This window comes from Salvelinus alpinus, chromosome 4 (assembly GCF_045679555.1).
Source record: "Salvelinus alpinus chromosome 4, SLU_Salpinus.1, whole genome shotgun sequence".
Taxonomy (NCBI): domain Eukaryota; kingdom Metazoa; phylum Chordata; class Actinopteri; order Salmoniformes; family Salmonidae; genus Salvelinus; species Salvelinus alpinus.
Window position 1 is genome coordinate 93349703 of NC_092089.1, and position 24840 is coordinate 93374542.

The 24840-nt window shown below is 45.9% G+C and overlaps 1 protein-coding gene across 1 annotated transcript in view; it reads left to right on the top strand.

The window, feature by feature from the left end:
- Positions 1-24634, top strand: part of LOC139572666 (teneurin-2-like) — an 85043-nt gene extending 60409 nt beyond the window's left edge. Inside the window, exons 23-31 of the mRNA XM_071395344.1 lie at positions 8644-8879; positions 9301-9597; positions 10336-10893; positions 14925-15194; positions 15840-16250; positions 20433-20543; positions 20812-21079; positions 21394-21524; positions 21826-24634. Coding sequence (XP_071251445.1) covers positions 8644-8879; positions 9301-9597; positions 10336-10893; positions 14925-15194; positions 15840-16250; positions 20433-20543; positions 20812-21079; positions 21394-21524; positions 21826-22563 — 3020 coding nt within the window. The 3' untranslated portion in view covers positions 22564-24634. The remainder of the gene's footprint in view (positions 1-8643; positions 8880-9300; positions 9598-10335; positions 10894-14924; positions 15195-15839; positions 16251-20432; positions 20544-20811; positions 21080-21393; positions 21525-21825) is intronic.
- Positions 24635-24840: the final 206 nt, after the last annotated feature.

The window sequence follows — 24840 nt, forward strand, 5'->3', positions numbered from 1 at the left end:
TCAGATGCCGAGCAGTTGCCATACCAGCAGGTGATGCAACCGGTCAGGATGCTCTCGATGGTGCAGCTGTAGAACCTTTTGAGGATCTGGGGACCCATGCCAAATCTTTTCAGTCTCCTGAGGGGGAAAATGTTTTGTCGTGCCCTCTTCACGACTGTCTTGGTAAGTTTGGACCATGATGGTCAAAACCACGGTCAAGCTGTAACTTCAAGCTATAACTCCGTTCCAACTAGACTACAGACTGATGTGTTGAGTCAGCCATGTCTCAGAGTATTAATGGTTGTCTATCTATACAGAGCTCCACTCCAGGGGTAGTAATGGGAGAGAAGTTATTCATCTAGTGGGAACAGCAAGAGTTATCTAAGGTGTGTGTGTGTGTGTGTGTGTGTGTGTGTGTGTGTGTGTGTGTGTGTGTGTGTGTGTGTGTGTGTGTGTGTGTGTGTGTGTGTGTGTGTGTGTGTGTGTGTGTGTGTGTGTGTGTGTGTGTGTGTGTGTGTGTGTGTGTGTGTGCGCCAGCCAAATGTTTGGTTCTGAATGAAATTTGAAAATACAGTACCAGTCAAGTTTGGACACACCTACTCATTCAAGGGTTTTTCTTTATTTTTACTATTTTCGACATTGTAGAATAATAGTATTTTTAATAATAGTGAAGACATCAAAACTATGAAATAACACATATGGAATCATGTAGTAACCAAAAGCCACCCTTTGCCTTGATGACAGCTTTGCGCTCTCTTGGCATTCTCTCAAACAGTTTCATGAGGAATGCTTTTTCAACAGTCTTGTAGGAGTTCCCAAATATGCTGAGCACTTGTTGACTGTTTTTCCTTCATTCTGCTGTCCAACTCATCCCAAACCATCTCTATTGGGTTGAGGTTGGGTGATTGTGGAAGCCAGGTCATCTGATGCAGCACTCCATCACTCTCCTTGGTCAAATAGCCCTTACACAGCCTAGAGGTATGTGTTGTCCTGTTGAAAACAAATGATAGTGCCACTAAGCGCAAACCAGATGGGATGGAGTATCGCTGCAGAATACTGTGCTAGTCATGCTGGTTAAGTGTGCCTTGAATTCTAAATAAATCACTGACAGTGTCCCTAGCAAAGCACCATCACACCTCCTCCTTCATTCTTCACGGTGGGAACCACACATGCAGAGATCATCCGTTCACCTACTCTGTGTCTCACAAAGACACGGGCAGTTTGAACCAAAAAACTCAAATATTGACTCATCAGACCAAAGGACATATTTCCACCAGTCTAATGTCCATTGTTCGTGTTTCTTGGCCCAAGCAAGTCTCTTATTATTATTGGTGTCCTTTATTAGTGGTTTCTTTGCAGCAATTGGACCATGAAGGCCTGATTCACACAGTCTTCTCTGAACAGTTGATGTTGAGATGTGTCTGTTACTTGAACTCTGTGAAACATTTATTTGGGCTGCAATCTGAGGTGCAGTTAACTCTAATGAACTTGTCCTCTGCAGCAGAGGTATCTCTGGGTCTTCCTTTCCTGTGGCGGTCCTCATGAGAGCCAGTTTCATCATAGAGCTTGATGGTTTTTGCGACTACACTTGAAGAAACTTTCAAAGTTCTTGAAATTTCCAGATTAACTGACCTTCATGTCTTAAAGTAATGATGGACTGTCCTTTCGCTTTGCTTATTTGAGCTGTTCTTGCCATAATATGGACTTGGTCTTTTACTAATCTTCTGTATACCACCCCTACCTTGTCACAACACAACTGATTGGCTCAAATGCATTAAGAAGGAAAGGACTTCCACAAATAACTTTTAACAAGGTACACCTGTTAATTGAAATGCATTCCAGGTGACTACCTCATAAAGCTGGTTGAGAGAATGCCAATATTGTGCAAAGCTGTCATCAAGGCAAAGGGTGGCTACTTTGAAGAATCTCAATATAAAATATATTTTGATTTGTTTAATTAAAACTTTTTTGGTTACTACATTATTCCATATTTGTTATTTCATAGTTGTAATGTCTTCACTATTATTCTAAAATGTAGAAAATAGTAAAAAAAAAAAGAAAAACCCTGGAATGAGTAGGTGTGTCCAAACGTTTGACTGGTACTGTACATATTTTCTAGACAATGAAATCAGATTGATTTTCGGCTTTGAATAAAAGTTGAAAATATATCATTTTTAGACGTCTATGTTTGGGCCAAATCAAGGATGGTCCTGACTGGACAAAGTCTGAACCAAACATAGACGTCTATGATTGGTTCAGATTTGGTCCGGACCGAACCAAAAAACAACGTCCATGGACGTGGAAATCAGAGCCGGTCCAAATTGCACCCAAAAAATAATTCCAGACAGGACCAAAAAAAAACGTCCAAAAGGAGTCGGCATCGGTCCTTACTGAGGTATAGCCTACAGCAGGGATGTGCAATTCCAGTCCTCTGGGGCCAGAGTGGTGTCATTTGTTAAACAGGCTGTTGTAATTGCTTTTTTAGTCCTGATTCCTGTGACTAATCAATTTGGCTATTTAAGCTATGAGTATCAGCTACCCAACTTTATCAGGAGGAGTTCTCCTGAGCATATTTGCAATGTGTTTACACAGCGGGAAATGAAGAAGTATTTTCTATTTCGCTATGATCAGCTTGTAAAAAATGTACAGATACAAACTACAAACCGCTGATCATGACAATTTAGACCACGGGATGAAACTCCTGGACAGTAGCCTGTACTGTTTTTATTATATGCTGTTTAACATGTCAGCACATTTTTTTATTTGGGCGCCATTTAGGTTAGGCTATTTGATCGGAGAAACCTGCATGGTGTAAAAAGTGTCTGTCTCATTACATTATCATACATTTTATCTCCAGCCTGTAGGCTATAGTAAAGGTCACAGACTCTTTTGTACCATAATTCTATATCTGTTATCATTTATGTCAGTGGTGGAAAAAGTATCCAAATGTCATACATGAATAAAAGTAAAGATACCTTAATAGAAAATGACTCAAGTAAAAGTGAAAATCACCCAGTAAAATATTTGAGTAAAATTCTAAAAGTATTTCGTTTTAAATATACTTAAGTATCAAAAGTAGAAAGTATAAATAATTTATAATTCCTTATATTAAGCAAACCAGACGGCACCATTTGCTTGTTTTTTTTAATGTACAGACAGCCAGTGGCACAGCACACTCCAACACTTAGACATCATTTACAAACTAAGCATTTGATTTGTAGTGACTCCGCTAAATCAGAGGCAGTAGGGATGACCAGGGATTTTCTCTTGACAAGTCTGTGAATTGGACCCTTGTCCTGTCCTGCTAAGCATTCAAAATGTAGTAAAAAGTACATTATTTTCTTTAGGAATGTAGTGAAGTAAAATGATTAAAAATCATAAATAGTAAAGTACAGATACAAAAAAAAACTACTTAAGTAGTACTTTAAAGTATTTTTAATCAAGTACTTTACACCACTGATATATTTGAGATCATTTTTTTGACGGGACATTGGTGGAGCTCCGCAGCGATGTGTCTCTCCCACAGCACCCTGGAGAGGCGCGCTGGGAACGGACAAGAGAGTCGCTGCCTTTGACAAAGTGGGCACTGCTTATCACAGGGCGGCATCAGCGATCACCTAAAAAGCCCATATGCCACTGGTTGAGAGAAATAGTCATTGTTTTCGGGCAGAATTATGTGAGGTTTTATGTGTTGTTGGTGACTTGGTCAGTCAATCTGCCACAATAGGCTAAGCCTAATCCTGCCTAGTGAGCGGGCTGGCCGTGTCTCTATCTTTGTGTTTCTTTGCGTGCGTGTGTCTCTGCGTGTGTGTGTATGTTTGTGCGTCTGTTACATGTATTACAGCACAGTGTTCTGGTCTGCTGTGCTGGGACACTGGTTTTAACAGCTTGCTTTGCTCCCCCCTCTCTTTTTCTCTTCTCAGCCACCTCTCGTTCTCTCTCTTTCTCTCTCTCACCTCTCCCTCTCTCTCTACCTCCCTCTCATCTCTCTCACCCACTCTCTCTCTATATATATATATATTCAATTCAATGGGCTTTATTGGCATGGGAAACATATGTTAACATTGCCAAAGCAAGTGAAGTAGATAATATACAAAAGTGAAATAAACAATAAAAATGAACAGTAAACATTACACTCACAGAAGTTCCAAACGAATAAAGACATTACAAATGTCATATTATGTGTATATATACAGTGTTGTAACGATGTACAAATGGTTAAAGTACAAAAGGGAAAATAAATAAGCATAAATATGGGTGGTATTTAAAATGGTGTTTGTTCACTGGTTGACCTTTTCTTGTGGCAACAGGTCACTTTGGTATTTCAGATATGGGAGTTTATCAAAATCGGGTTTGTTTTCAAATTCTTTGTGGATCTGTGTAATCTGAGGGAAATATGTGTCTCTAATATGTTCATACATTGGGCAGGAGGTTAGGAAGTGGAGCTCAGTTTCCACCTCATTTTGTGGGCAGTGTGCACATAGCCTGTCTTCTCTTGAGAGCCAGGTCTGCCTACGGCGGCCTTTCTCAATAGCAAGGCTAATGTCACTGAGTCTGTACATAGTCAAAGCTTTCCTTAAGTTTGGGACAGTCACAGTGGTCAGGTATTCTGCCACTGTGTATTCTCTGTTTAGGGCCAAATAGCATTCTAGTTTTCCCTGTTTTGTTGTTAATTCTTTCCAGTGTGTCAAGTAATTATCTTTTTGTTTTCTCGTGGTTTGCTTGGGTCTAATTGTGTTGCTGTCCTGGGGCTCTGTGGGGTCTGTTTGTGTTTGTGAACAGAGCCCCAGGACCAGCTTGCTTAGGGGACTCTTCTCCAGGTTCATCTCTCTGTAGGTGATGGCTTTGTTAAGGAAGGTTTGGGAATCGCTTCCTTTTAAGTGGTTGTAGAATTTAACAGCTCTTTTCTGAATTTTGATCATTAGCGGGTATCGGCCTAATTCTGCTCTGCATGCATTATTTGGTGTTCTACATTCTACACGGAGGATATTTTTTCAGAATTCTGCTTGCGAAGTCTCAATTTGTTGTTTGTCCCATTTTGTGAATTCTTGGTTGGTGAGCGGACCCCAGACCTCACAACCATAAAGGGCAATGGGTTGTATAACTGATTCAAGTATTTTTTGCCAGATCCTAATTGGTATGTCAAATTTTATGTTCCTTTTGATGGCATAGAATGCCCTTCTTGCCTTGTCTCTCAGATCGTTCACAGCTTTGTGGAAGTTACCTGTGGCGCTGATGTTTAGGCTGAGGTATGTATAGTTTTTTGTGTGCTCTAGTGCAACAGTGTCTAGATGGAATTTGTATTTGTGGTCCTGGCAACTGGACCTTTTTTGGAACACCATTATTTTTGTCTTACTGAGATTTACTGTCAGGGCCCAGGTCTGACAGAATCTGTGCAGAAGATCTAGGTGCTGCTGTAGGCCCTCCTTGGTTGGTGACCGAAGCACCAGATCATCAGCAAACAGTAGACGTTTGACTTCAGATTCTAGTAGGGTGAGGCTGGGTGCTGCAGACTTTTCTAGTGCCCTCGCCAATTCATTGATATATATGTTGAAGAAGGTGTGGCTTACGCTGTATCCCTGTCTCACCCCAGGCCCTGTGGGAAGAAATGTGTGTGTTTTTTGCCTATTTTAACTACACACTTGTTGTTTGTGTACATGGATATTATAATGTCGTATGTTTTTCCCCCAACACCATTTTTCATCCATTTGTATAGCAGACCCTCATGCCAAATTGAGTCCAAGGCTTTTTTGAAATCAACAAAGCATGAGAAGACTTTGTCTTTGTTTTAGTTTGTTTGTTTGTCAATTAGCGTGTGCAAGGTGAATACGTGGTCTGGCGTACGATAATTTGGTAAAAAGCCAATTTGACATTTGCTCAGCACATTGTTTTCACTGAGGAAATGTACGAGTCTGCTGTTAATGATAATGCAGAGGATTTTCCCAAGGTTGCTGTTGACGCATATCCCACGGAAGTTATTGGGGTCAAATTTGTCTCCACTTTTGTGGATTGGGGTGATCAGTCCTTGGTTCCAAATATTGGGGAAGATGCCAGAGCTAAGGAAGATGTTAAAGAGTTTTAGTATAGCCAAGTAGAATTTGTTGTCTGTATATTTGATCATTTCATTTAGGATACCATCAACACCACAGGCCTTTTTGGGTTGGAGGGTTTTTATTTTGTCCTGTAGTTCATTCCAGGTAATTGGAGAATCCAGTGGGTTCTGGTAGTCTTTAATAGTTGATTCCAAGATTTGTATTTGATCATATAAATGTTTTGGCTGTTTGTTCTTTGTTATAGAGCCAAAAAGATTGGAGAAGTGGTTTACCCATACATCTCCATTTTTGATAGATCATTCTTCGTGTTGTTGTAGGTTTAGTGTTTTCTAATTTTCCCAGAAGTGGTTAGAGTCTATTGATTCTTCAATTACATTGAGCTGATTTCTGACGTGCTGTTCCTTCTTTTTCTGTAGTGTATTTCTGTATTGTCTTCCTCTCATCTCTCTCTTTCTCCATTTTCATCACAAATACATTTTTCAGATAGAGAGAGAGGGTAGTCTACTGCAGAGTTGACAGAAAGCCATCTCTGTGTGTTTGAAGTGTTGGTAAAACGCTGCCTGGAGGTTTATAACAAATTGGCTTCATGGATTACTGCCGTTTATGGTGGTGGAGGCTCAAAGGCTGTGTGTGTGTATGTGTGTCTGTGTGTTTGCGTGTGTGTGTGTGTGTGTGTGTGTGTGTGTGTGTGTGTGTGTGTGTGTGTGTGTGTGTGTGTGTGTGTGTGTGTGTGTGTGTGTGTGTGTGTGTGTGTGTGTGTGTGTGTGTGTGTGTGTGTGTGTGTGTGTGTGTGTGTGTGTGTGTGTGTGTGTGTGTGTGTGTGTGTGTGTGTGTGTGTGTGTGTGTGTGTGAATTTCCACATGCGCGTGTGTGTGTGCATGCAATTGTGCATGTGTGTGTATGATCCCCTGCCTTTTTAAAATTAAATAAAAGACTCTTCCGCTGCGTCGGCCAGACAATCACTGTTATCTTATCTTCAATCACGTTGCTGTTATCAGGCTTCTGTTCTTTATGCCTCCAATAGAGAAGAAGAATGGGCCCTCAATCCCCCTGTCGCTTTCCAGAGGCTACGTCACATCAGATACTGTCTTTCCAGAGGCTACGTCACATCAGATACTGTCTTTCCAGAGGCTACGTCACATCAGATACTGTCTTTCCAGAGGCTATCCAGAGTCTTTCCAGAGGCTACGCCACATCAGATACTGTCTTTCCAGAGGCTATGCCACATCAGATACTGTCTTTCCAGAGGCTATGCCACATCAGACACTGTCTTTCCAGAGGCTACGTCACATCAGATACTGTCTTTCCAGAGGCTACGCCACATCAGATACTGTCTTTCCAGAGGCTACGCCACATCAGATACTGTCTTTCCAGAGGCTATGCCACATCAGATACTGTCTTTCCAGAGGCTATGTCACATCAGACACTGTCTTTCCAGAGGCTATGCCACATCAGACACTGTCTTTCCAGAGGCTATGCCACATCAGATACTGTCTTTCCAGAGGCTATGTCACATCAGACACTGTCTTTCCAGAGGCTATGCCACATCAGACACTGTCTTTCCAGAGGCTATGCCACATCAGACACTGTCTTTCCAGAGGCTATGCCACATCAGATACTGTCTTTCCAGAGGCTATGTCACATCAGACACTGTCTTTCCAGAGGCTATGCCACATCAGATACTGTCTTTCCAGAGGCTATGCCACATCAGATACTGTCTTTCCAGAGGCTATGTCACATCAGACACTGTCTTTCCAGAGGCTATGCCACATCAGACACTGTCTTTCCAGAGGCTATGCCACATCAGATACTGTCTTTCCAGAGGCTATGTCACATCAGACACTGTCTTTCCAGAGGCTATGCCACATCAGACACTGTCTTTCCAGAGGCTATGCCACATCAGACACTGTCTTTCCAGAGGCTATGCCACATCAGATACTGTCTTTCCAGAGGCTATGCCACATCAGATACTGTCTTTCCAGAGGCTATGCCACATCAGATACTGTCTTTCCAGAGGCTACGCCACATCAGATACTGTCTTTCCAGAGGCTATGCCACATCAGATACTGTCTTTCCAGAGGCTATGTCACATCAGACACTGTCTTTCCAGAGGCTATGCCACATCAGATACTGTCTTTCCAGAGGCTATGCCACATCAGATACTGTCTTTCCAGAGGCTATGCCACATCAGACACTGTCTTTCCAGAGGCTATGCCACATCAGATACTGTTTTGTTTTGTGTACATGTTTGTGGGTGTTTGAGTGGGGGATAGAAACGCTGAATTGACAGAGTGACAGATTATTCATTTAGCAAGGTTGCAAGCTGTTCTATAGACCAGACGCAGTTCTACTTTTATTATGGTTCACTCTGAGTGTGGAGTTTGCTGATCAGAAACGATACTGACAAGTTGCCAAACAAATCATACAACAAATTGTTCGTTTTTTTTGTTCAGGGAAGGAATTCTGCTTGTGAAGGGCAACAGAAATCCATTTCAATTTAATCTGCGACTTGATCTTTTTTCAGCATATAAACATAACACAGGAAGATGCCAGCAGAGGAGCCAACTCATATAACTCCCTTCTCTCTCCTTGTCCCTATCGCCCCCTACAGACCAGGTGAGGAACAGCTACCAACTGTGTAACAACGGCACCCTGCGGGTGATGTATGCCAATGGGATGGGCATCAGCTTCCACACTGAGCCCCACATCCTGGCCGGGTCGGTCAGTCCTACAATCGGCCGTCGGAACATCACACTACCCACAGACAACGGACTCAACTCCATCGAGTGGCGGCTCCGCAAGGAACAGACCAAGGGGAAGGTCACTGTTTTTGGCAGGAAGCTCAGGGTGAGCTGATAACCTCACTTCCTTTCTGTGTGTAATTTAGTCATTAGAGATGACATCACTTACTCTATGTGTAAAGATGACGTCACTCACTCTGCCTACAGAGATGACAGCACTTATTCTGTGTGTAGAGGTGACATCACTGACTCTGCCTACAGAGATGACATCCCTTGCTCGGTGTGTAAAGATGACATCACTGACTCTGCCTACAGAGATGACATCACTGACTATGTGTAGAGATGACATCACTGACTCTGCCTACAGATATGACATCACTGACTATGTGTAAAGATGACATCACTTACTCTGCCTACAGAGATGACATCACTTACTCTGTGTATAGAGATGGCATCACTGACTATGTGTAGAGATGACATCACTTACTCTGCCTACAGAGATGACATCACTCTCTATCTTCTTCCAGGCACATGGTCGTAACCTCCTCTCCATCGACTTCGACCGCAACACTCGGACGGAGAAGATCTATGACGACCACCGCAAGTTCACGCTCCGCATCATGTACGACATGCAGGGCCGGCCCGCCATGTGGTTGCCTAGCAGCAGCCTGGCAGTGGTGAACGTGTCGTACTCGACCACGGGTCAGCTGGTGGGGCTGCAGAGGGGCAGTATGAGCGAGAAGACAGAGTTTGACCCTCAGGGACGTATTCTGTCACGGTCGTTCATAGACGGCAAGGTGTGGAGCTATAGTTATCTGGATAAGGTGAGGACATAGTACTGTCTGGTACTGGTACTGCTAATGGTCTGTACTGGTACTGATACTGCAACTGCTACTGGTACTTTTACTGGTACTGATACTGCAACTGCTACTGGTACTTTTACTGGTACTGGTACTGGTACTGCTACTGCTACTCTTACTGGTACTGTTACTGGTAGTGGTACTGGTACTGTTACTGGTACTGCCACTGTTACTGCTACTGTTACTGGTACTGCTACTGTTACTGCTACTCTTACTGGTACTGTTACTGGTACTGGTACTGGTACTGTTACTGGTACTGCCACTGTTACTGCTACTGTTACTGGTACTGTTACTGGTACTGCTACTGTTACTGGTACTGCTACTGGTACTGCTACTGTTACTGGTACTGTTACTGGTACTGCTACTGGTACTGGTACTGCTACTGGTACTGCTACTGGTACTGTTACTGCTACTGTTACTGTTACTGGTACTGTTACTGTTACTGGTACTGCTACTGTTACTGCTACTGTTACTGGTACTGCTACTGTTACTGGTACTTGTACTGTTGATCTTATCTGTGTGGAGCTATAGCTACCTAGATAAAGTGAAGGCATCATAGCACCTGTGAGACATTACCTACTGTACAGGCAGCAGGAATAGCAATGACAAGCTGATTGAGAGAAGTGAAAAGTGCATAAAATGATGCTAGTGATGATGACTTATGTTCCCTCTCCACTTCTCTCCCTCCTTCTCTCTCTCCAGTCCATGGTCCTTCTCCTACAGAGCCAGAGACAGTACATATTTGAGTTTGACACCTCGGGGCGCATCACAGCCGTCACCATGCCTAGTGTAGCCCGCCACACCATGTTCACCCACGTCTCTATCGGTTACATCCGCAACACCTACAACCCTCCAGAGAGCAACGCCTCCATCATCCATGACTTCAGCGAAGACGGCCGCCCCAAGGCCACCCACTACCTCGGCACCGGCCGACGTGTCCTCTACAAGTACGGCAAGCTGGCCAAGCTAGCTGAGATCCTCTACGACAGCACCACGGTGACGTTCGGTTACGACGAGACGGCTGGGGTTCTGAAGATGGTGAACTTACAGAGCGGAGGGTTCTCCTGTACGATACGTTACCGTAAGATGGGTCCGCTGATCGACAAGCAGATCTACCGGTTCAGTGAAGAGGGGATGGTGAATGCTAGGTTTGACTACACGTACCACGACAACAGCTTCCGTATCGCTAGTATGAAGCCAGTCATCAGTGAGACTCCTCTGCCTGTGGACCTCTACCGCTATGACGAGATCTCTGGAAAGGTGGGTAGATGACTACAGTACTAACCCTAACCCTAGCTCCAGCCACAACCCTAACCCTAACTTCAGACCGGTCGGATGTACAATATAGAAACAGGTCAGAAAGTTGCAATAGGCACGTGCAACCCAAGGTTTGATACCAGCATAAACAGAAACCCCCGTAAACCTAACCCTCAACCTTAACCCTAACTTCAACCTTAGCCTCAACCCTAACCCATAAACCTAGCATCATGTCCATATCTTGGTTTAACCCTAAACCCTAACCCTAACTTCAACCACAGCCCTTACCCTAACCCTGTCCACATCCCAGTTTAACTCTAACCTTAAGCCTCAAGATTAACCCTAGCTTAATGTCCACACCCCAGTTTAACCCTAACCTTAAGCCTCAAACCTAACCCTAACTCTAGCTTCATTTCCACATCACAGTTTATTCCTAGCTCTAGCCTCAATCTTAACCCTAACTCCAGCCACAACCCAAACCCTAACACTAGCTCCAGCCTCAACCTTAACACTAGCTCCAGCCTCATCCCTAACACTAGCTCCAGCCTCAACCTTAACACTAGCTCCAGTCTCAACCCTAACACTAGCTCCAGCTCCAGCCTCAACCCTAACACTAGCTCCAGCTCCAGTCTCAACCCTAACACTAGCCCCAGCCTCAACCCTAAAACTAGCACCAGCTTCAACCCTAACACTAGCTCCAGCCTCAACCCTAACACTAGCTCCAGCCTCATCCCTAACACTAGCTCCAGTCTCAACCTTAACACTAGCTCCAGTCTCAACCATAACACTAGCTCCAGCTCCAGCCTCAACCCTAACACTAGCTCCAGCTCCAGTCTCAACCCTAACACTAGCCCCAGCCTCAACCCTAAAACTAGCACCAGCTTCAACCCTAACACTAGCTCCAGCCTAAACCCTAACACTAGCTCCAGCCTCAACCCTAACACTAGCTCCAGCCTCAACCCTAACACTAGCTCCAGTCTCAACCCTAACACTAGCTCCAGCCTCAACCCTAACACTAGCTCCAGCTCCAGCTTCAACCCTAACACTAGCTCCAGCTCCAGCCTCAAGCCTAACACTAGCTCCAGCTCCAGTCTCAACCCTAACACTAGCTCCAGCCTCAACCCTAACACTAGCTCCAGCCTCAACCCTAACACTAGCTCCAGCCTCAACCCTAACACTAGCTCCAGCTTCAACCCTAACACTAGCTCCAGCTCCAGCCTCAACCCTAACACTAGCTCCAGCCTCAACCCTAACACTAGCTCCAGCCTCAACCCTAACACTAGCTCCAGCTTCAACCCTAACACTAGCTCCAGCTCCAGCCTCAACCCTAACACTAGCTCCAGCTCCAGCCTCAACCCTAGCACTAGCTCCAGCCTCAACCCTAGCACTAGCTCCAGCCTCAACCCTAGCACTAGCTCCAGCCTCAACCCTAACACTAGCTCCAGCCTCAACCCTAGCACTAGCTCCAGCCTCAACCCTAGCACTAGCTCCAGCCTCAACCCTAACACTAGCTCCAGCCTCAACCTTAACACTAGTTCCAGCCTCAACCCTAACACTTGCTCCAGTTTCAACCCTAACACTAGCTCCAGCCTCAACCCTAACACTAGCTCCAGCTCCAGCCTCAACCCTAACACTTGCTCCAGCCTCAACCCTAACACTAGCTCCAGCTTCAACCCTAACACTAGCTCCAGCTCCAGCCTCAACCCTAACACTAGCTCCAGCCTCAACCCTAACACTAGCTCCAGCCTCAACCCTAACACTTGCTCCAGTTTCAACCCTAACACTAGCTCCAGCCTCAAACCTGACACTAGCTCCAGCCTCAAACCTAACACTAGCTCCAGCCTCAACCTGAACACTAGTTCCAGCCTCAACCCTAACACTTGCTCCAGTTTCAACCCTAACACTAGCTCCAGCCTCAACCCTAACACTAGCTCCAGCCTCAACACTGACACTAGCTCCAGCTCCAGCCTCAACCCTAATACTAGCTCCAGCTTCAACCCTAACACTAGCTCCAGCTCCAGCCTCAACCCTAACACTAGCTCCAGCCTCAACCCTAACACTAGCTCCAGCCTCAACCTTAACACTAGTTCCAGCCTCAACCCTAACACTTGCTCCAGTTTCAACCCTAACACTTGCTCCAGTTTCAACCCTAACACTAGCTCCAGCCTCAACCCTAACACTAGCTCCAGCCTCAACACTGACACTAGCTCCAGCTCCAGCCTCAACCCTAACACTAGCTCCAGCTTCAACCCTAACACTAGCTCCAGCTCCAGACTCAACTCTAACACTAGCTCCAGCCTCAACCCTAACACTAGCTCCAGCCTCAACCCTAACACTTGCTCCAGTTTCAACCCTAACACTAGCTCCAGCCTCAAACCTAACACTAGCTCCAGCCTCAACCCTAACACTAGCTCCAGCCTCAACCCTAACACTAGCTCCAGCTCCAGCCTCAAATCTAACACTAGCTCCAGCCTCAACCCTAACACCCGCTCCAGCCTCAACCTTAACACTAGCTCCAGCCTCAACCCTAACACTAGCTCCAGCTTCAACCCTAACACTAGCTCCAGCCTCAACCCTAACAGTAGCTCCAGCTCCAGCCTCAACCCTAACACTAGCTCCAGCTCCAGCCTCAACCCTAACACTAGCTCCAGCCTCAACCCTAACACCCGCTCCAGCCTCAACCTTAACACTAGCTCCAGCCTCAACCCTAACACTAGCTCCAGCCTCAACCCTAACACTAGCTCCAGCCTCAACCCTAACACTAGCTCCAGCTCCAGCTCCAGCCTCAACCCTAACACTAGCTCCAGCCTCAAACCTAACACTAGCTCCAGCCACAACCCTAACACTAGCTCCAGTCTCAACCCTAACACTAGCTCCAGCTCCAGTCTCAACCCTAACACTAGCTCCAGTCTCAACCCTAACACTAGCTCCAGTCTCAACCCTAACACTAGCTCCAGCTCCAGTCTCAACCCTAACACTAGCTCCAGTCTCAACCCTAACACTAGCTCCAGCCTCAACCCTAACACTAGCTCCAGTCTCAACCCTAACACTAGCTCCAGCTCCAATCTCAACCTTAACACTTGCTCCAGCCTCAACCCTTTTTCTGTGGTGCTCCCGAGTGGCGCAGCGGTCTAAGGCGCTGCATCTCAGTGCTAGAGGCATCACTACAGACCCTGGTTCGATTCCAGTCTATATCACAACCGGCCGTGATTGGGAGTCCCATAGGGTGGCGCACAATTGACCCAGCGTCATCCGGGTTAAGGTTTGGCCAGGGTAGGCCGTCATTGTAAGTAAAAATTTGTTCTTTACTGACTTGCCTAGTTAAATAAAGGTGAAATAAAAAATATATAAAAACCCTAACCCTCGCTTCAACCTCAACCCTAACCCTAGCTTCAACCTCAACCCTAACCCTAGCTTCAACCTCAACCTCAACCCTAACTCAACCCTCAACCCTAACTCCAGCCTCAATCCTAACCTTAGCTTCAACCTCAACCCTAACCCTAACTCCAGCCTCAACCCTAACCCTAACTCCAGCCTCAACCCTAACGCTAACTCCAGCCTCAACCCTAACTCCAACCTCAACTCTAACTCCAGCCTCAAGCCTAACCCTAACTCCAGCCTCAAGCCTAACCCTAACTCCAGCCTCAACCCTAACCCTAGCTTCAACCTCAACCCTAACCCTAACTCCAGCCTCAACCCTAACCCTAACTCCAGCCTCAACCCTAACGCTAACTCCAGCCTCAACCCTAACCCTAACTCCAGCCTCAACCCTAACCCTAGCTTCAACCTCAACCCTAACCCTAGCTTCAACCTCAACCCCAACCCTAACTCCAACCTCAACCCTAACTCCAGCCTCAACCCTAACCCTAGCTTCAACCTCAACCCTAACCCTAACTCCAGCCACAACCAAACCCCTGGCAGGATGTCAGTTACAGTTGATAGATTGAGCATAAATCACCTATACTGGATTAAAGTGGGACCTAGACCCTCTGTACAATATTTTACTTAACTCTTAACTCTTATCTTGGCTACAGGTGGAACACTTTGGGAAGTTTGGTGTGATCTACTATGACATCAACCAGATCATAACCACGGCTGTGATGACCCTCAGCAAGCACTTCGACACCCACGGGCGCATCAAGGAGGTGCAGTACGAGATCTTCAGGTCCCTGATGTACTGGATGACGGTGCAGTACGACAGTATGGGACGCGTGGTGAAGAGAGAGCTGAAGATAGGACCGTACGCCAACACAACACAGTACCGCTATGAGTATGACGGGGACGGACAGCTCAGCGGGGTGAAGGTAGGAGATTTGACATTACCAGTGAGATACTAGTCCTGCAGTAGTTGAGCACCAAATCACAATCCTAGAAGATTACTACAGACCACTTCCTGAAACTTTAGACTTGATTAATTGTTGTTGTTCTTTGCAAATACACACAGTATGGTATTCTTTTTCACTTTACATGATTTTCCTATGTTGACTTACCTGACTTAAGCCCTTGGCTTCTATAAGGAGCATAGGCCATTGATTCTGCTACGCACCTGTGTTATTAAAGAGTTGACTTCAGGTGTGTTTTTAAAGAGATGACATATTAAAGAGTTGACTTCAGGTGTGGTATTAAAGAGTTGACATATTAAAGAGTTGACTTCAGGTGTGGTATTAAAGAGTTGACATATTAAAGAGTTGACTTCAGGTGTGTTTTTAAAGAGTTGACATATTAAAGAGTTGACTTCAGGTGTGGTATTAAAGAGTTGACATATTAAAGAGTTGACTTCAGGTGTGGTATTAAAGAGTTGACATATTAAAGAGTTGACTTCAGGTGTGTTTTTAAAGAGTTGACATATTAAAGAGTTGACTTCAGGTGTGGTATTAAAGAGTTGACTTATTAAAGAGTTGACTTCAGGTGTGTTTTTAAAGAGTTCTTTTCATTGTCTATGCCTCCAGGTGAATGACTGGTCCACGTGGCGCTACAGCTACGACCTGAACGGTAACCTGCACCTCCTCAACCCCGGGAACAGCGCCCGCCTCACGCCACTCCGCTACGACCTCCGAGACCGCATCACGCGCCTGGGCGACGTGCAGTACCATCTTGATGAGGATGGCTTCCTGAGCCAGCGAGGCTCGGATGTCTTCGACTACAACTCCAAGGGCCAGCTCCTCAGAGCATATAGCAAGCTACCGGGAGGCTGGAGCGTCCAGTACCATTATGACGGACTGGGAAGGAGAGTGTCCACTCGGACCAGTCTGGGACAACACCTCCAGTTCTTTTACGCTGATCTGAACCACCCGGCTAGAGTCACACATATATTTAACCACTCCAGTTCAGATATCGCTTCACTGTACTATGACTTGCAGGTAAGGCTACCAAATTGTTAGGGAAAAGTGTGTTCATCTACAGGCTACATCTGATAAATACTGTTCATCGTGATTGTGTTATGACTTTGTTATCGTTGTGATATAACCAAGCTTTTGTGATGCTATCATTACGTTATGGTGACGTGACTGTCTGTGAGTTATGGTGACATCACCAGGGCTTAATTTGTCAATCGTGAGGTGCCTGAACAAAAAGTGAGCACTAGAGGGGGGTGACCTGGAGAGTTCTGAGGTACCAGAACGCATGAGAAAAGAAATCCCCTTCATAATAAAGGATTGCATATCATCACATTTGCGTAGTGGCATAGAGCAGTAGAGTAGAGGCACTTTGGGAAACATTTTTAGTAGCTTACGGTCCAGAAAAATGTTGGCCTTTTATAAACACATTTCATGCAAATCTACTTAATTTTAGATGACTGGAGACTGTAGCAGAATCTTTTTTAATACCTCACAAATTATCAAAATGGCAGGCTACTTTGACACTGGCAAAAATGACCTTGTCTTGAATCCATCAATAGCCTAGTCCTAGGTGTGTGGAGACACATATTGTAGGCTACAATATGAGGATGAAATTATAGTCCTAAAAATGCTTTCCAGTTTCACTGACTCACCCAATGATGCGCAGCTCACTCACTGGTGCTTGTCGATGCACTCGTGCCAAAAGCCTATCTCTCTCTCACTTTTGTAAAACAGTATTTGGAAGTTGATCAAATATTTTGGTAGCCTACAGCACAGTCTTTTCAGCAGGAGCCATTTGCTTTCCAACCTGTGTTTTCCCTCGATTGTATTTGAAATATTGCGAAAGGCTTGCTTTGTCTGCGTAGTGTTTTTTGTTTTTTGAATTTAAATGTATCAGGGATGTTGCAGTTCCTCATTCTAGTGTGTCAGACCAGAGGGTTTGATCAAGACGTTAGCCCTGTCGGGGAGGGGGCGGTCGTCAGTGCGATGTACGTCTCCCTTCTCGATAGGGTATCCGCTTTCCCATGCTTCGCCCCTGACCTGTGCACAACAGAAAAAGAGAAGCGGGAATGGCTTCGGGATATCGGGTGGCATAATCTACTATAACCAGGATATACCGGGATGTTTTTATCAGGGGGCACACTGTCCATATTGATGCGTTCAAACAGCACTCCAATGATCAGTAGGGGAACCAGCAGGTTCCGGAAGTGTGCTTTGAGGCGGTGATTTGACACTCCGGGCAGCTGCGGCAATATACTTCCATGGCCTGCCTCATCCCGGAACAGCGGAACCGGGCGGTGATCCTTTCCCAGGTCTTCTCCATTCCCAGGTGCGCCCCCAACAAATGGGTGTGGGCCAGCTGAATAATGGTTCCGACGTACCGGCGGGGCAGCAACAGCACCTCTCGGACTTCCCCCTTTTTGAGCAACACCTGATACAATAGGTTATTTTTGATTTGGAAATGGGGGTATCGCCAGTCACTCACCCCTGGAAGAAGCTGGCCATCCACTGCTATCACTTCCCACTAAATGGTCCCACTGGGCAGTCCCAAACTGTCCCCTCAGAGGTCCCTCAAAATCGAGGAGAGGGAGTATAGGCTCCTCCTCCGGTTGTTCACCAGGTGTGGATGGTTCTGGCGCCCCCTTGGACGCCGACTCTGGGTCCGTAGACACGCGGTTGGCAACCGCATGCTTCCGGGCCACGCAGGTGACGGTCCATCCCTGCTCTCGTCGGTCGCCAGCTCTTACTTTTTTTCCCAGCTCGTGCCTCCACAGTGCTGTGAACATCGGACAATCTCTTCCCACGAGGAGGGATACCGGCAACTCAGGTACGGCACCCACCACCATCTGGCAGCTCCCTTGTGGCGTTACGATGGTGGCCTGCCCGGTCGAATACCTCTTGGTTTCACCGTGGACACAGGAGACGGACATCTCCTCACCACGGTCAGTCGGATGGGCCAGCAGGCGTGCTTGTACGAGCATTACCACACTCCCGGAATCCAACAGAGCCTGGGTGTCACGACTGTCGACTTTCACAGGTTCGCTGTGGTTCGCTGTGGGTCCAACAGGAGGTGAAGTAGTTTACTGCGTTGCCCGACTCGTCTCTGGGGCCTCAACTCCTCTCGACCCAGGCAATTTCATGCAAGGTGTCCCCTGGCGCTACACTCAAAACACCTCCTTTAGTCTTCTCCCCTGGCTGTCTCTCCGTGGGTCTGCAGTCCTTTAGCCCGGCTCACTGTCGGATTGTACGGTGGTGGGGTCGTCCTTCCATGTCCTCCGACGGCTCCTGCATCCCCTTCAGCAGGGCCTCGGTATTCTGGTGCGGCTCCCAAGAGGTCCTCCAAGGCTTGCCGCCCTCTTCATGCCTGTAAGAAGTGATCCATGACCGATTTTGTCGATAACGGGGAGGGTGGCTACGTCGGTTAGGAGCCATGCCCTGGTGATGCGCAGTAGGTCGCTCATCTGTGCTCGGGAGGAATATTCGGCCATGAACCTCCAGTTGTAGAGAAGTTGGGCCTGACGGGCTAGGCTGTACCGGTGTCGGCTGAGTACCTCCCTCTTGAGACAGTCGTAGTTAGCCGCCTGTTCAGTGTTGAGGTAATAATACACCTTTTGGGCGTCTCCGGACCGGAACGGGGCCAGCAGACTTGCCCACTTCGCCTTGGACAATCCTTCCCATAGTGCTGTCCGTTCTAACGTGCAGAGGTAGGTCTCGATGTCGTCATCCTCCATTAGCTTGATTATAAAAACTGATTGGGTTGTGATTCAGTCTGTGTTTCTCCTCACAGCTTCCTGATTTCCTCAAGCAGGCTTCTGTAGACACTGTTCTTCCAGCGTTCCTTCCTGAATGTCCTGTGGCGCTTGTTGGGCCCGAACGAACTGAGCTATCAACTCATCAATGCTGATACTACCTAAACGTCAACCCTGGTCTGACCACGTTGTCAGATTTTCCCTCATTCTCCACCACTTGTGGCAGACCAGGGGGTTTGATCAAGACGTTTACACAGATCAAACACAAGTGTGATACCTCAGTTTCAAGGGTGTTTATTTAAAACATTAAAGAAAAAGAAAAGAAACCAGTCTCCTCCAGGAGACCTCTTCTGGATTACCGCGTTCTGGGCTCCGGGGAAAGCTGTCTCCTCTGGGGTAAAACACAGAGCCCCTTGGTTCTAGTAGACCATGAGGACATTTATCCAGTAGCAACCTCTTACTACCTCCAACCCTCCCGTGTGCTGCCCTCCTGACAGCTTTATGGGACCCGTACGGCTGGTGATCAATCAGCCCCTTGATTACTCACCAGCCTCAAATCAGCCTGAATTAGTCCTGGCCGGAGGACCCATCGAGACCTGGCACAGCCAGCAGAGGGAGCCTCAGACGCGTAATGTAGACTCTGTCTGTCACCAGGCCTCGACGAGTCTCCCCCTGGTGGCTTGTCCGCGGTACACCACACTAGTTATGTGAGAGATACTGGTGCACTTCTCACACAGCCACGGCCACTCGTTGGTCTGAAACATAGGTTACAATGTTGCGCAAATCATAAATCCGGGCCGGCAAACCCAAATCATCTCTTAGAATATTAGGCTTGGGCTCTAAAAAAAAACTGTTTCACATTACATTTTTTTGTGGGGGCAGGAAAATTAATAAAGATATAAAATAATTTTTCATGCCAGGAGAGGTACCGAATCCGGCCAAATAGATTCCGGAACAAAACAGTCCAAAATGAAAAGGTGCTGGATCCTGTTCTGGCAGGATCCTACTCAAATTAAGCACTGGACGTGACTGTCTGTGAGTTATGGTGATGTAACTGTCTGTGAGTTATGGTGATGTAACTGTCTGTGAGTTATGGTGACGTGACTGTCTGTGAGTTATGGTGACGTGACTGTCTGTGAGTTATGGTGACATGACTGTCTGTGAATTATGGTGACGTGACTGTCTGTGAGTTATGGTGACGTGACTGTCTGTGAGTTATGGTGACGTGACTGTCTGTGAGTTATGGTGACGTGACTGTCTGTGAGTTATGGTGACGTGACTGTCTGTGAGTTATGGTGACATGACTGTCTGTGAGTTATGGTGACGTGACTGTCTGTGAGTTATGGTGACGTGACTCTGAGTTATGGTGACGTGACTGTGAGTTATGGTGACGTGACTGTGAGTTATGGTGACTGTCTGTGAGTTATGATGTAAAGCCCGTACTGCTTCCCCTCAGGGTCATCTGTTTGCTATGGAGGTGAGTAGTGGAGAGGAGTATTACATCGCCTCAGACAACACAGGAACACCACTGGCTGTCTTCAGCAGCAACGGACAGATGATCAAACAGGTAATCAAGATGACAGTAATAAAAATACTATTAATTATCATTATTTTTGTTGCATGATTGTTAAATATCTCAAGGCCCGTTATCCACATGTTAAGATAAGAAAAGATAAATTGGTACTTGATGTCCAGAGAGGTACATTTGATTGTTCAAATTAAAAATACAAAAACTGACCAAGTAACCCAACTTTGTCTTTCCTATTTGCCCCAGAGGGGATAAAGTTGTAGTGAATTGAAGTGAAACATGCACCTGTGTTTGTTGTGACCTCCAGGTGCAGTACACAGCGTACGGGGAGGTGTACCTGGACTCTAACCCAGAGTTCCAGCTGGTGGTTGGCTTCCATGGTGGTCTCTATGACACCCTGACCAAGCTGGTCCACTTCACCCAGAGGGACTATGACGTCCTGGCAGGCCGCTGGACCTCGCCAGACTATGCCAGCTGGCCCAAGATCGGCAAGGACCCTGCACCCTTCAACCTGTACATGTTCAAGAACAACAACCCCCTCAGCGACGTGTTGGACATCAAGAACTACGTCACAGGTAGAGCGTCTTTGGATCCTTGAAAAGCGCTTCATAAAACACATTATTGTTATTACAGGTAAAGGAGAGAGAGCTGAGGGGGGAGATGTGTTATCATTGTCACTGTGTACTGTGGTTCTCTTTGTTCTTTTGTCATTTAGATTCGAAGAACATCCCAAAAAATACATACAATATTTTACTACACTTAAAATATGTTCCCTAATGCTACACAGATTATTATAGCATTTTCAAACTTCTTAACATTTTCAAATATTTCTATGACTTGCTAGCTGTATTAAAACAATTTTTTTTACTATGTTGTCTTTGCTCCCCAGACGTGAAGAGTTGGCTGGTGATGTTTGGTTTCCAGCTCAGTAACATCATTCCAGGGTTCCCCCGTCACACCCTCTACTTCGTGGAGCCTCCCTACGAGCTGCAGGCCAGCAAGGACTGTGAAAACGGACAGGTGAGAAGGCCTGGGACAGCCTGTACTTATTCTATGTTAAACAGAATCTGAAACATACTGTCTGCGAGCTAAATGAGGCCTGCTATTACAGAAAACTGGTCCTCTCTCTTTCTCTCAGAGCCGGATGAGACATTGAAGATACTGTGGGATCACTAATATGAACCTTCAATGATTACAGGGAAATCTGGACATTAATAGATGAGAATAGCTGTAAACCAAACAGTATAAGTGTATCCTCGTCTGCATTCTTCTGCTTGACCAGTGACCTTTAACCCCTCTTCTACCCCTGTCTCTCCTGTAGCTGATAACGGGGGTGCAGCAGGCAGCGGAGCGCCACAACCAGGCCTTCATGGCCCTGGAGGGACGGCTCCTTAACAAGGACCCCCGCGACCGCCGCGACAAGCCCGGACACTGGTTCGGCACATCAACACCCATCATCGGCCGGGGAGTGATGCTAGCGCTGAAGGAAGGACGTGTGGTGGCGGCAGTTAGCTCCATGGCAACCGACGACAGCCGGAAAGTGTCCTTAGTCCTCAATGGCGCCATCTACCTGGATGGAACGCACTACACGCAGGCCGGACATGACTGTCACTTCTTCGTTAAAGTCGGTTCGGCCGATAGTGATTTACTGGCGCTGGGGCTGACCAACGGACGCAAGGCGCTGGAGAGCGGGATCAACGTGACTGTGAGCGGGAGGTCGCGGCGCGGCGCCACAGTGGAGTTTGCGGTGCCGTCGTTAACCCTCAGCGTGCGGTATGGGCTAGCGCTGGACGTGGTGGATGAGGAGAGGGTGAGGCTGCTGGAACTAGCCCGGCAGAGGGCCCTGGCTGGGGCCTGGCTGAGGGAGCGGCAGAGGGCCAAGGATGGGAAGGAGGGGAGCCGGCTGTGGACGGAGGGAGAGAAGCAGCAGCTGCTGACCGCGGGGAGGGTACAGGGGTATGATGGGTATTATGTTTTACCCGTGGAACAGTACCCAGAACTGGCTGACAGCAGCACCAACATCCAGTTCCTGAGACAGAACGAGATGGGCAAGAGGTAACAGCCCTCCTGGACTGGGATGGAGGACTGGCTGACTCTTTCTCTCTCACTGACTCTCCTCCCCTTCTCCTCCTCATCCCTTTCATCTTCTCACCCTAGTTACTAGTTCCTTCCTCTCTTCGCTCCACCCCACCTTCTCCCCCTTTCCTCTCCAACCCCGCAGAAAATAAACCAACAAATGGGGTTTCTCACTGAACGCTGCAGGGACTTTTGAAAAGAAGAATATACTAGAAAACTTTTTGTTGTTGTTACTTTTACTGCCAAGGGCAAAACATCTAACATTTAGACAGAAGTTTATTTTATTTGTTGTTGAAAACAAACTGTGGAGAAAGGCACTCATGAACCTTGAAAAACAAACTGTTGCTTAATAACTAAGATTCCCGTTTTTAAAAAAGAAATCGATATTTTCACCCATATTTTTGGGGACTTTGAGGGCGTAATGACAGACTCTGAACTGATGGTGGCGCTGTGTTGTGCTGGGTGCTCTGGTAAGGGCCTGCACCTGAAATTAACTTGTAGATCAAAGGGACCAATAGGGAGGCAGAGCCACCACAGGGCCCAGCGAATCACAACACTGATCAGAAGAGAAGATCAGCAACAAGCACCGCAGCGTCACGTAAACGGAGTAAAACTACTAGTCATCAGTCTCAGGCCTCCCATTCTCCACCACAAAACTGTTCTCAGCTATTGCAGCAAACATATCCTAGCAACCAATATTCACACCACTGAGATCCTTTAACTCATAAAGACTTCAAACAAAAGAAAACGAAAACTTTAAAGACACAAAGTTGGAGGGGGAAAAAAATATTGTGAAAATGTATCAGAATGTGTCCATATGTGTCAGACTACTACACTACAGTTCTAATTACCACACTACAGTTCAGACTACTACAGTTCAGACTACTACACTACAGTTCAGACTACTACACTACAGTTCAGACTACTACACTACAGTTCAGACTACTACACTACAGTTCAGACTACTATACTACAGTTCAGACTACTATACTACAGTTCAGATTACTATACTACAGTTCAGACTACTATACTACAGTTCAGACTACTACACTACAGTTCAGACTACTATACTACAGTTCAGACTACTATAATACAGTTCAGACTACTATACTACAGTTCAGACTACTACACTACAGTTCAGACTACTACACTACAGTTCAGACTACTATACTACAGTTCAGACTACTACACTACAGTTCAGAATACTATACTACAGTTCAGACTACTACACTACAGTTCAGACTACTACACTACAGTTCAGACTACTATACTACAGTTCAGACTACTACACTACAGTTCAGAATACTATACTACAGTTCAGACTACTACACTACAGTTCAGACTACTATACTACAGTTCAGACTACTATACTACAGTTCAGACTACACTACAATTTAGACTATACTACAGTTCAGACTACTACACTACAGTTCAGACTACTATACTACAGTTCAGACTACACTACAATTTAGACTAATATACTACAGTTCAGACTACTACACTACAGTTCAGAATACTATACTACAGTTCAGACTACTACACTACAGTTCAGACTACTACACTACAGTTCAGACTACTATACTACAGTTCAGATTACTATACTACAGTTCAGACTACTATACTACAGTTCAGACTACTACACTACAGTTCAGACTACTACACTACAGTTCAGAATACTATACTACAGTTCAGACTACTACACTACAGTTCAGACTACTATACTACAGTTCAGACTACTATACTACAGTTCAGACTACACTACAATTTAGACTATACTACAGTTCAGACTACTACACTACAGTTCAGACTACTATACTACAGTTCAGACTACTACACTACAGTTCAGACTACTACACTACAGTTCAGAATACTATACTACAGTTCAGACTACTACACTACAGTTCAGACTACTATACTACAGTTCAGACTACTATACTACAGTTCAGACTACACTACAATTTAGACTATACTACAGTTCAGACTACTACACTACAGTTCAGAATACTATACTACAGTTCAGACTACTACACTACAGTTCAGACTACTATACTACAGTTCAGACTACTATACTACAGTTCAGACTACACTACAATTTAGACTATACTACAGTTCAGACTACTACACTACAGTTCAGAATACTATACTACAGTTCAGACTACTACACTACAGTTCAGACTACTATACTACAGTTCAGACTACTATACTACAGTTCAGACTACACTACAATTTAGACTATACTACAGTTCAGACTACTACACTA